This window comes from Peromyscus californicus, unplaced genomic scaffold (genome assembly GCF_007827085.1).
Source record: "Peromyscus californicus insignis strain IS unplaced genomic scaffold, ASM782708v3 Scaffold_1__1_contigs__length_55948999, whole genome shotgun sequence".
Classification (NCBI taxonomy): Eukaryota; Metazoa; Chordata; class Mammalia; order Rodentia; family Cricetidae; genus Peromyscus; species Peromyscus californicus.
Genome location: NW_026294492.1, coordinates 48,035,252 through 48,047,316, shown reverse-complemented (window position 1 = coordinate 48,047,316; position 12,065 = coordinate 48,035,252). Strand labels below are relative to the sequence as shown.

The window sequence follows — 12,065 nt, the reverse complement described above, 5'->3', positions numbered from 1 at the left end:
CCACTGTACCCAGCCTTGGGCCATAGTCACTCACCCGATCACCTCGGGACCCAGCTCACGCCGGACCCGGGATTCAGAGCCAGGACTCGGTCGGTGGTAGGGGAAGACCATGGCCTGGCCCCGCGCATCCAGGCGGAAGCGCAGCGAGGTGCGCAGGATAGCGCTGAGTCGCTGCAGGAAATCGGCGCTGGAACGCAGCAGCTCTTCAGGGGGCAGAAGAACCGTGAGGACCAGAACCCCTCGGGCCAGAAGGGCTGGGACCTCGCTGGCGCAGTCCAGCCCATCCCAGCCACACTCCTCAGTGTTGCAGCCCTGGTCACAGCGGCCATCTGCAAAGTGGTCGGCGCAGTACTTCTCATACACCGGGCTGGAGGCAGAGAACACATGGTGAGGGATCCCCCAGCCACCTAAATGCACACATGGCAAACAGCAGTACTGCACAGTGTGCTTGCACAGACGGCTAGAATGTCCTTTCATATGTCAGGCTTTCTGTAAACGCAGAGGTTGGCTGCATAACCACAGGTTCTGTGTCCATAATTAGAAATACTTGGGACTAAAACTGAGTTTAAATTAATTTGAGTTTTAGAATATTTGCCTATTTGCTTAAATATTATATATGCAATGAAATATCTTCCTATACATATTGTTTTAAGATATGATCTCATGTATCTCGGGCTGGCCTCAAACTCCCTGTGTCAGCCAGACATGCTGGCATAAACCTCTAATCCCAGTCCTCCCGGCAGAGGCAGTGGGGTGTTTCTGTGAGTTTGGGGCCAGCCTGGGCTACATAGTCAATTCCAGGCCAGCCAGGGCTACATAGTGAAACCCTAGCCCTATTTAAAAAACAAAACAAAACCTATGTAGCTAAAAGTGATCATGAACTGTCCTCCTGCCTTCACCTGCTGAGTGCTGGGATCACAAGCATGCATCGCCACTCACACCTTAGGTGGTGCTTGAGGCAAAACCCAGGACTTTGTGCATGCTAGGCAAGCGCTCCACCACCTGAGCTTCATCCCCAGCCCTCTATACATGATTTATGTAAGGCACCTCAGGGACGAGGCCCAAGTCTAAACACAAAGGGACACATAGCCCAAAAGTAGCTATATATTTTTAGTGTGCCTGAGTTTGGGGGTTGTTTTATTTCCATGCTGGGGATTGAACCAAGGGTCTCATGCCATCTTGGCAGTCCTATGCCACTGAGCTACATCCCAGCCTGTGCCTGAACTTTGACTGCAACCTGTCAATGAAGTAAAGGATGGGATTTTCCACTGTGGCATCATGCCCATGCTCCCCACAGTGCAGGGTTTCGGGTTTGAGATTAGGGATGCTCAACACCAATTATTAACTGAGCACCTGCTGCATGCTGCTCTAAATACCAAGATCCCACATACAAATCCTTGCCCCAGAAGAACTGGCATCCCTGTGGGTGGAGAGAGATGCCATAGGAGACAAGTGAGGAGAATATTCAACATTCTTATTAGATGGCAATAAATGGTAAATATAAATGTGCATGTGGTACTATTTGGAATTAAATACTAGGAAGCAAGGGACGTGCTGGGGGCACCTAGGAGTAATTTACAATAAGGTAACACCATCTAAGCAAAGGCTTGAAGGAGGTGGGAGGGACTTCGGGGAAGAACAATTCAGCCAGTAGGAGTAAGCAGAGGGTCCCCAGGTAAGAGCAGGTGCAGGTATGGGGCATCTGAGGAGGCCAGGGTGACTGGAGCACTGGGGAAGGTTGGAATGGAAGATCATGAGGAGACAAAGGTAGGAGAGGGCTCCAGACAAACAGAGGGGCACACAAAAGGATGCAGAGATACAGAATGTATGGGACAGAGAGGAACAAGCAAGGAGACCCGGCAGACAGGGGAACAGGAGACGGGAGGCACACAGAGGGAGACAGAGGATCCCTGGGATAGCAGGATGGCCATTAGAAGCCTCTGGATGAACAAGTGGGACCCAAGGATGGGCAGATAGATGACACAACAGAACAGACTAGCAGACGGACAGATGGATGGACAAGCAAAAGTACAGTCAGCTGGGCATACAGACAGCCCCGGGACCCACAGGGGGAAAGGGGAGGGCAGATTCCTGCAAGCTGGTCCTCTGACCTCCACAAGCACACACACTAAATAGGTTAAGTGCAATGTTTTGGTTTTGTTTTAAGACAGGCTCTCACCATGTAGCCCTAGCTGGCCTGGAATTCACTACATAGACCAAGCTGGCCTTGAACTCATATAGCGATCTGCCTGCCTCTGCTTCCCAAGTCCCAAGACGTGAGCCACTATACCCAGCTTAATTTTTAAAATTTTAAGGAAGACAGAAGAACAAGTCATAAGTATAGACAGATGGGCTGTGTAGCTGCAGGCAGACAGAAGCAAATGGGCAAGATATGAAAATACAAACGGACAAGGATGAGGCACACAGGTGGCGGCAGGTGTGAGAAACGAAGGACCAGCCCCATCAGACAGTCCAAAGATGGACTTTCGGGGAAACTGGGCCAGATGTGGCTCACTGACAGACAGTGCAGCGTATAGACGGACAGAGTCGGGGGCTCACTTGCAGGTGCGTTCTCGGCCACCAGCGTAGCAGTCGAAGTTGTCATAGAGGCAGGCTGGAGAGCTGCAGGCTGGGTCACACCGGCTGTTGTTGAAGAGGCGCCAGCACTGCAGTGCCTCACACTGCCGCCAGGGGTCGTCCACGTTCAGCGAGCAGTCGCCGCCGTCCCAGCCACAGCCCGGGCTGTTGCATTCGCGATCGCAGTTCTGGTCCCCTCTCTTGGCCTGACAGGCGGCTCTCGGGCACCGTGGCTCCTCGGGGACCTCAGGGGCTGTGGAAGGGGTCTCGCAACGCGGGCCAGCCCAGCCCGGCGCGCATACGCAGCGGAAGAAAGGGACGATCTGGAGAGGCAGGCATGAGCCCCCATGCAGACACGGGGCAGCTGCGCAGCTGGCGTTAGTAGCTCCTGAGGGTGACGCCCTAGAGACCCGGCAGAAGGGCCCGGACAGCCCGGGAGGACAAGCACAGCGCGGCCCGCGAGCGGTCTGCTGGCATGGGATACCCACCGGGCACTTCAGCTCTCGGCAGGAACGCGCCACCCTCTCACAACGCAGACCCCAGAACGGCTAGTGATGGGGTGAGAGAACCAGAAGAGAAAAATTGGTAGTGAGAAGAAAAGAAACAGGAGGTGGAAAAGAGAGAAGAGTGAGGGGCGAGACTTGAGAAATGATGACACCCCACCCCCACCGGCGTCTCCCAATCCAGCGACCTCCCCTTTCCTCTAAAGACCTGACTTTGAAGATAAGCCATGCCTTCCCCAGGAGGCCACATGGCCAAGCCACAGCTTCACTAATTTACACTCCAAACCATAATTCAGCATCTCTCAGAACCCCTTTGCCTTCCGCGTTTCCCTTATAGACGTACCCTTCCCTGAGACCACGCCCCTTTCTCCTTCCCCAAGGGCCTCCATGCCTGCCACGCACACCTACCTGGACACAGTGACAGGTGAAGGTCAGCCCACCTCCAGGGCCTGAGCTGGGACGGCACTGGCCTCCATGCTGACATGGCTGGGACTCACAAGGGGACAGGGCAGTCTGACATCGAGGCCCTAGACAAGCAGATGCGGGAGGTTCAACCACAATGGCAGACCCACAGTCAGGTTCCTGGCCGGTCTATCTGTCATACTTACCTGTGAAGCCGGGATGGCAGAGGCAGCGGAAGTGCCCACCTGGATCTTGTAGGCAGTCCCGGGTGTGTGCTGCGTGGCAGGCACCTGGGCGGCACTCATTGATGTCTGCCTCACAGTGCAAACCCGTGTATCCCGGGGGACAGTTACAGCGGAAGCCACCCACCAGGTCCACACAGGTACCATTGTGTAGGCACCGGAGGCCCGAGTCCAAGGATGGGCCTGGGCCACAGTCATCCTCATTGATCTCACAGAGCACTCCTGGGGGATGGGACAGTGGTCAGTCAAGTCTGGAGACTGCCTTTTATCCTGTCCCCCAACCCTGGCCTTGACATACCGAGTGTGCCAGGGGGACAGGAACAGAGATATCGGGCCACAAGGTCAATACAGGAGCCTCCATGCTGGCAGGGCTGGGAGGCACACTCATCCACATCGTCCTCACAGCTGTCACCAGAATAGCCAGCAGGACACTGGAGTGGGGCAAGAAAGGAACTCTCTCAGGCCCTGGGGACACAGACATGCCCAGGCACACCTGTGAACACGGAATCCTGGCACAAAAGGATACACATAGACATCCAATATGCAGCCAATATAGAGGACAGACCTACCCAGTACAAGGAAACATACTGTCCTTGTTATTTTTTTCTCAACTTGAACTAAACCTAGACCTATCTGGGAAGAGGGAATCTCCCTTGAGAAATTGCCTCCTTCAGATTGGCCTGCAGAATAGCTGTGGGGTATTTTCTTGACTGCTTGATATGGAGGGACCCAGCCCACTCTGGGTGATCCCATCCCCAGGCAGGTGGGCCTGAGCTATCTAAGAAAGGTAGCTGAGCAATCCAAAGGAAGCTAGCCAGTAAGCAGCATTCCTCTGTGGTCTCTGCAGTCTCCTGCCTTAGGCTCCCGCCCCGGCTTCCCTCAGTGATGGACTGTAACCTATGAGTTGAAGTAAACCCTCCCTCCCTCGGGTTGCTTTGGGTCAGAGTGAGACTGGGAAGGCCACCAGCACACCCGGTACACAGGGACATACGCTCACAGAAACACACAAGGGAAACACCCATCTACACACAGACACTGGCAAGTCACTCAGACCCACAGAGAGACAGAACTGGAGACAGAAACTCACACAAATGTGCCCAAATCCATCCACAAAGACATGGGGGTTAGGAGCTGAAGAGATGGCTCAGTGAGCAAGAGCACGTGCTGCACAACCATGGGGACTTGAGTTCAAATCCCCAGCACCCACTTAAAAAGCTACCAGCCTAACTTCAGGTTCAGGGAGAGAAACTCAAGGAATAAAGTAGTGGTAGAGGGGACACCTGATGTCTTCCTCTGGCCTCCGAGCACACCCCTGTGTGCAACCAGTGCACGCACACAGACATACACCCATGAGAAGGAAAAAAAATACTGCTAAGTCTGATTGCACACTTCTCTAGTCTCAGAACTCAGGAGGCAGAGGTAGGTAGATCTCTAATAGTTCAAGGCCAGCCAGAGCTACATAGCGAGACTGTTGAAAAGAAGAAGAGGAGGAGGAGGAGGAAGAGGAGGAGAAGGAGGAAGAGGAGGAGGAGATGACATGCAGCCGGGTGTGGTGGTGAATGCCTTTAATCCAGCACTCGAGAGCCAGAGGCAGATGAATCTCTAGGAGCCGGAATATAGATGACTTACTTACCTCTATACATGAAGCATCCCTGTTCCCCCACCGCAGAAAGAGACATGCCCACACCAGGGAAAAGAAACACACCCAAGCACGATTAGCTTCTCTTCCCTCTCCCTGGGATGCACACTTACCTCACACACATAGCCCCCCATGTAACCACGGCAGGTGCCCCCGTGGTGGCAGGGCTGGGCTGTGCAGGGGTCCACTTCCTGTTCACAGTGACTACCGGTGCGGCCCTCTGGACACACACAGTAGTGGGAGTGGTCCTTGTCTACACACTGTCCACCTGCCTGACACAGTTGCTCCGACAGCACCCCTGAGAAGCGAAGAGTGGCCTCAGGCCATGCACCCCTCCCTCTTCCGGGCCACATCACACATACATCCAGCATCCCTGCCGGCATCAATCCCTAGTGTCTCACTCCCAATCCAGAGGGCGGTCCGGCAACTTGTCAAATGGCCTGGTCTCTTTCCATAATGCCCAACTTTGTTACCCCTACAGGCTCAGTCACACAGACACACAGACACACACACACACACACACACACACACACACACACACACACAGCATCCCAGCTTGTCTCCCATGACAGATATAATCACCATCCTGGCCAGCTATTCTACAGTCACACACATACCGAGCCACACACCTCATTAGATCCGCACGCTATGTGGCACTGTCATTCCCTTCAGCCCCACACACCCACCACGTGCTGCCCCTCACCCATCTGGGCTGCAGCCTCCTTGCAGGGTAGATTCTGTATGTCACACAGGCGGCCACTCCACCCAGGGGGACAAATGCAGTAGGCCCCAGTCTGGACACAGCGACCCCCATTCTGGCAGGGTGACTGGCTGCACCAGTCCACCAGATTCTGCAAAAGAACCCCTCAAGGTCAGTGCTGGGAGAGACCCTAGAAACAAGATGAGCTTCTCCCTCCAGGATGTCCCACAGGCCCCACCTGGGTTCCGGACTCTTCCCAAGGACCTCAGACACCACCCACCTGACAGTGACTCCCAGTGAAGCCCTCCCGGCAGGTGCATTGAAACCCTGGGTGAGTGGGGTTGCAGATGCCCCCATGCAGACAGGGCCGGGAAAGGCAGGGGTCAGCCTCATATTGGCAGTGGGTGCCTTTGTAGCCCGGGCGACATAGACAGCTGAAGGAGTTCACGCCGTCCACACAGGTCCCTCCATTGAAGCAGGAACTAGAGAGTAGGACAAGGGGATCAAGTTCCACCACCTTGAAGGCCACCCTGACCCTCCTAGAATTAAGTGCTTCCCAATGTCTGATCCTCACTGTTCTCAACAAGCTATCGCTCTGGAGAGATCCCACCTGGTCCCTTCACCTATGGATCCTGCTCCAGTGTGGGCCTCGCAAGGGCTGGAGTCTGTGACTTCCATCCAGTCTTGCCCTTTCTCGGACATGTGCCATCATCACCAGAGCCCTCAGACAGATGCCAGGCCCAGGGAGCCCTCTCTGGTCCCCACTGTGTCACAGGGCCCTGAGTGTCCAGCCACGCCCCACCCACCTGGGGCTGCAGTCCGGCAGGTCATTCTCACAGTGGAAGCCTCCGTAGCCAGGTGGACAGGCACAGGTGAAGGAGGCCACGTGGTCAGTACAGGAGCCAGGGCCACAGGGGCTGCTCAGACACTCATCCACGTCCAGAGCACAGGTAGGGCCAGCAAAGCCAGTGAGGCAGGAGCAGGAAAAGGAGCCCACGCCATCCTGGCAGGAACCGCCATTGAGGCATGGGTCTGCAGGGAGCAGGAAGGAAGCCTGGTCATTCCCTCTGCCCACATCAGCCTGGCCTGACCCAACCACACTTCACACAGGAAGAAGCCAGATCCAATCTAGGGGGGACGCTCCTTTTGTTTGTTTGCTTGTCTTTAAACCAGGGTCTTACTACGAAGCCGTGACAGGTCTGGAGTTCAATATGTAGAACAGGCTGGCCTCGAACCCAGAGATGAGCCTACATTCTGCCTCCTGAGTGTTGAAATTAAAGGCGTGCACCACCACCACACATAGTTCAGAGTGACACTCCTGATCAGAGATCAAAGTTTGCCCCTTTTGTGGTTAAAGCCTCTTCCTACAAGTTGTCCTCTGACCCCCACATGAACGCTATAGAACACATGTGCAACATACACATAAATGTAAAAGCAAAATGTTAAATCCCCTTTGGAGGAGTAGATGGGGAGGGGGAAGAGGGGAGGTGGGGGGTAGGGACTGTGAAGACAGAAGGGAGGGGAGGGGAAACTCTATTTGGGCTGGAAAAAAATTAATTAATAAATAAAAATAAAATTTAAAAACTCCCCTTTGAGCTATAAAGCTGGCCCTACCTATCCTGAAATTCAGAATCTGTTAAGGAATATTTCATTACACTGTATGAAGATGTGTCACTGTGACTGGTTTAATAAAGAGCTAAATGGCCATCAGCTAGGCAGGAAGAGGTTAGGTGGGACTTCTGGGGACAGAGAGCTCTGGGAAGAAGAAAGGAGAGGTTGCCAGCCAGGCACAGAGGAAGCAGCATGGGCAGTACGGAGTAAAGGTAACTGAGCCACATAAAAGAGCTTAGATTAATAGGTCTGGGTTAATTTAAGTTATAAGAACTAGTTAGGAACAAGCCTAAGCTAAGGCCAATCTTTCATAATAAATAAGTCTCCATGTCACTTTTTGTGAGTGGTAGCCCCCAAAAAAATCCACATACAAGAATCAGCAGGTTTGCCGGGCGGTGGTGGCGCACGCCTTTATCCCAGCACTCGGGAGGCAGAGCCAGGCGGATCTCTGTGAGTTTGAGGCCAGCCTGGTCTCCAAAGCAAGTTCCAGGAAAGTCACAAAGCTACACAGAGAAACCCTGTCTGGAAAAACCAAAAAAAAAAAAAAAAAAAAAAAAAAAAAAGACTGTGTTTTGGGCTGAAGAGATGGCTCAGAGGTTAAGAGCACTGGCTCTTCTTCCAAAGGTCCTGAGTTCAATTCCCAGCAACCACATGGTGGCTCACAACCATCAACCATCTGTAATGAGATCTGGTGCCCTCTGCTGGCCTGCAGGCATACATGCAGGCAGAACACTGCATACATAATAAATAAATAATTCTTTAAAAAAAAAAAATTAAGCCTAAGTTAGTAAGACAGCTCAGCATGGGCAAGACACCGGCCACCAAGCCTGACATCCTGAGTCATAGCCCTAGGTCCCTGGAGGCAGAAGGGCAGAATCCCCCAAAACTGTCCCGACCTCTACATGTGGCACACATACACACAATAACTAAATATAAAAATTTTTAAATAAAAAGTAAGTCATCCAGAGATGATTTAAAGTCTCTGGGAGGATATGCAGAGGCTATCTGCAAACATTAAGCCATTTTAAAACAAGAGACTTGAGTACCCATGGAGTTTGGTATCCACGGAGGCTCTGGGTCCAGTCTCAAAGCACCAAGGAACATGTGTACTGTTACTGCCTGCTCAGATTGGTGAGCTCATCACAGACCTTGGTGACTAGTGTAGCCACTACTAGCCACAGGAGACTAATGGGCCCTTGACATTACTGCTAGTCCAAATAAAAAAAGCTGCAAATGTAAAATACATTTAGCAGAGTTCAAATTTTCGAAAGCCTATACGTGGAAAGGAAAATATTTTCCTATTTGTGTTTGTTTGTTTTTTGTTTTGCTTTGCTTTGTTTTTTGGTTCCTCTGTGTAGCCCTGGCTGTCCTGGAACTCACTCCGCAGACCAGGCTGGCCTCAAACTCAGAGATCTGCCTGCCTCTGCCTCCCGAGTGCTGGGATTAAAGGCATGTGCCACCACCGCCTGGCCATGTGATTTTTTTAATCATTACTCTGTGTGTATGTGTGTGTGTGTGTGTGTGTGTGTGTGTGTGTGTATACATGTGGTATTTGTGTAGAGAGCAGAGGACAACTTGTAGGACTGAACTCGAGTCATCAGGCTTGGAGACAAGCCCCTTTACCCGCAGTCATCTCAGCAGCCCATTGCTTATTGACTTAGCAGTGCTGCAGATGGAACCAAGGCCCTCGTGCGTGAGGAGGGTGACAGAGCTGTGAGGACACAGCATCACAGTGCCAGGCACATGTATGGCTTGATGGGTGGGTTCCCTGGGGAAGCGCCCCCCCCCCATAGCTCCCTGCACTTACTGGGGGCACAGTCGTCAATGTCCTGATCACAGAAAGGGCCAGCGTATCCCCCATGGCAGATGCACCTGAAGCTCCCAGGAAGGTTAGTGCAGGTACCATGGGGGCCGCAGGGTGAGGCATTGGCACACTCATCCACATCCTGCTGGCATCGTGAGCCTGGAGGGGAGAAGGGAAGTAGTTAAGGTTAGAGGAGTAAAGTGGGGTGCCTGCAGCTCAAGAACCTGCAGGCTGAGACAGGAAGAGGCAAAGGCAAGCAATTGCCCCGGGTGTTTGGCACATGCCACTCCTGAACTATGTTCTGCCTTATCTCTGCAGCTGGTGAACGTACACCCTTCAAAGACTTGTCATCAAACCTCAAGCATCCCAGCATCCTCAGCCCCACGGGGCTCCCTCTTATCCTGAGCTGACTCACGTGGGCTGTGAATGTCTAGATCCAGCTGTCTTTTCCCAGAACGAAGGACCTTCAAAGGCAGAGCAGGGGCGGGTCTCCTTTGGGCTTCCCAGCACCACCCGACATGAAGTGAGGAGCAGGAAAAGAAGGTAGAGAGAGAGGAGGAGGAGGAAGGGAGGAGGTGGGAGGGGAGGAGGAGAAAAAGGAGAGAAGGGGTACATTGGTGTACCTTGCCAGCCGGGGGGACAGGAACAGACAGTCGGCTGGCCAGGGTCAGACTCACAGTGGCCTCCATGCTCACAGAGGCTTGGAGTGCAGGGGGACAGCACCTCACACTGACGGCCTGCAGGGAACCAGCAGGGTTTAGATGGTCTTGAAAGACTCACTGCTCCCACCTCCCCCAGCCATGGAGTCCCATCCTGATATCCAGAAAGGCAAAAAAAGAGAGAAAGAAAAGAAGAAAAGAAAATGCAGAAGGGGCTGGAGGGATGGATCAGTAGTTAAGAGCACCTGATGCCCAGTCATGAGGACCAGAGCCCAGACCCCAGCGCCCATATAACAAACTCTAACCCCAGCGGCAAGTCAGAGGATCACAGGGGCTCACTGGCTTCCAGCCTATCCAAGAAAGCACAAACCCCAGGTTCAGGGAGAGACCGTGCCTCGGAGGAATAGGTGGTAGAGGATGACCCTTACGCCCTCTTCTGGTTCTGGCCTCCACGCACAGGCATGTGCGCACAGAGACACATTGTGGGGAGGGGGGTACTAAACAAAGCTTTAAAAAGAGTAGAAAGGAAACGTGAGCAACAAGGGTATCAGGGACCCTGAGGAGGAAGGTGATGACACACACCCTGGAATCCAGGGGGACAGGTGCAGTGGAAGCCTAGTCCATCACTGGTGCAGGTACCACCAGCCTGGCAGGGCTGGGACTCACAGGCATCTGGAGCCAGGCTCTGGCTGCAGCGGGGGCCACTCCAACCGGGCTCACACACACAGCGGAACCTGGTGGGGGAGGCAGTCAGGGGTGGCAGGTGACCAGAGACAGCAGAAGAGGGGTCAGGAGTTGGGGAAGGGCCTCACCCGCCAGAGGCGTCATGGCAGACTCCGTGGCTGCAGGGCTTGTGGGCACAAGGATGATTCGCAGGCAGGCAGAGAGGAGGCAGGGAGCCAGGCGGACAGAGGCAACGGAAGCCATTTTCCCCATCCACACAGGAGCCACCCTCTCCACATGGGCTGGACGCACACTCGTTGATCTCCACATTACAGAGGGGCCCTGGGAAGCACACAGGCAACTTCGTTCCAGAACAAAGAGAGAAGGGCCAACCGAGGGAAAGGGAACACCTTGTTCTACACCACACAGCTGTGTCCCCACGTGAGGCCCTCATTCTGCTGACGGGGTGACAACCCCAAACCAGTGAGTGAGCAAGCTCAGGATACCACAAGGCAGGTGTTCTCTCTCTCTCTCTCTCTGTCTCTCTCTCTCTCTATCTCTCTCTCTCTGTCTCTCTCTCAGTCTCTCTCTGTCTCTGTCTCTCTCTCGGTCTCTCTGTGTGTCTCTCTCTCTGTCTCTCTCTGTCTCTCTATCTCTCTCTGTCTCTGTCTCTCTCTCTCTCTCTGTCTCTCTCTCTCAGCCTCTCTTCCTCCCTCCCTCTCTCCATCTCTAATGTGAGTGCTTGTATGTTATGTTAGTGCAGCATGGTGTGTGCCCCGTGCCCATGAAAACCAGCAGAGGGGTTGGATTCCTGGAACTGGGGGTTACAAGCAGTTGTGAAACACACTGAACACAGAGAGATAAAACTGGTGCCTCCATGGAGCCTTCTACGTTCTAGGGTATTTGCTACAGGAAGGTACTCCTGCATGCTACCAAAGGAGAAACGTGAACACCAACCCAGCCACGAACCCTTTGATCTACAAATGGTGTCCTGCCTCCAAGACAGGCTAGTGCAATGGTGACGTGAAGCACATGGGGGTAACCAACCAATATACCATCCAATATCTGATTTGATTGGAGGACCACTCAAGACGAAACCCATACCCGACATTTGCTTCAGTAGCCAAGAACCTGAGGCTAGATAGCCCTGGGGCCTAAGATAAAACCAAATACTACTAGTCTTAAGGATAAAAAAAAGTAGTGACAAAATGCCTCCTAATAATATTCTGCTATCCTCATAGATCACTGCCTTGCTCAGCCATCAT

The 12,065-nt window shown here is 53.2% G+C and overlaps 1 protein-coding gene across 1 annotated transcript in view; it reads right to left on the bottom strand.

Moving 5' to 3' along the window:
- The window catches only part of Notch3 (notch receptor 3), a 45,016-nt gene that overhangs the window by 18,756 nt on the left and 14,195 nt on the right, over nt 1–12,065 (bottom strand). The window contains exons 13-25 of the mRNA XM_052746771.1: nt 10,950–11,142; nt 10,720–10,871; nt 10,102–10,215; nt 9,482–9,637; nt 6,870–7,095; nt 6,344–6,545; nt 6,067–6,214; nt 5,477–5,661; nt 4,023–4,155; nt 3,689–3,946; nt 3,489–3,607; nt 2,560–3,125; nt 35–367 (exon numbers count right to left, since the gene is read on the bottom strand). Coding sequence (XP_052602731.1) covers nt 35–367; nt 2,560–3,125; nt 3,489–3,607; nt 3,689–3,946; nt 4,023–4,155; nt 5,477–5,661; nt 6,067–6,214; nt 6,344–6,545; nt 6,870–7,095; nt 9,482–9,637; nt 10,102–10,215; nt 10,720–10,871; nt 10,950–11,142 — 2,785 coding nt within the window. The remainder of the gene's footprint in view (nt 1–34; nt 368–2,559; nt 3,126–3,488; nt 3,608–3,688; nt 3,947–4,022; nt 4,156–5,476; nt 5,662–6,066; nt 6,215–6,343; nt 6,546–6,869; nt 7,096–9,481; nt 9,638–10,101; nt 10,216–10,719; nt 10,872–10,949; nt 11,143–12,065) is intronic.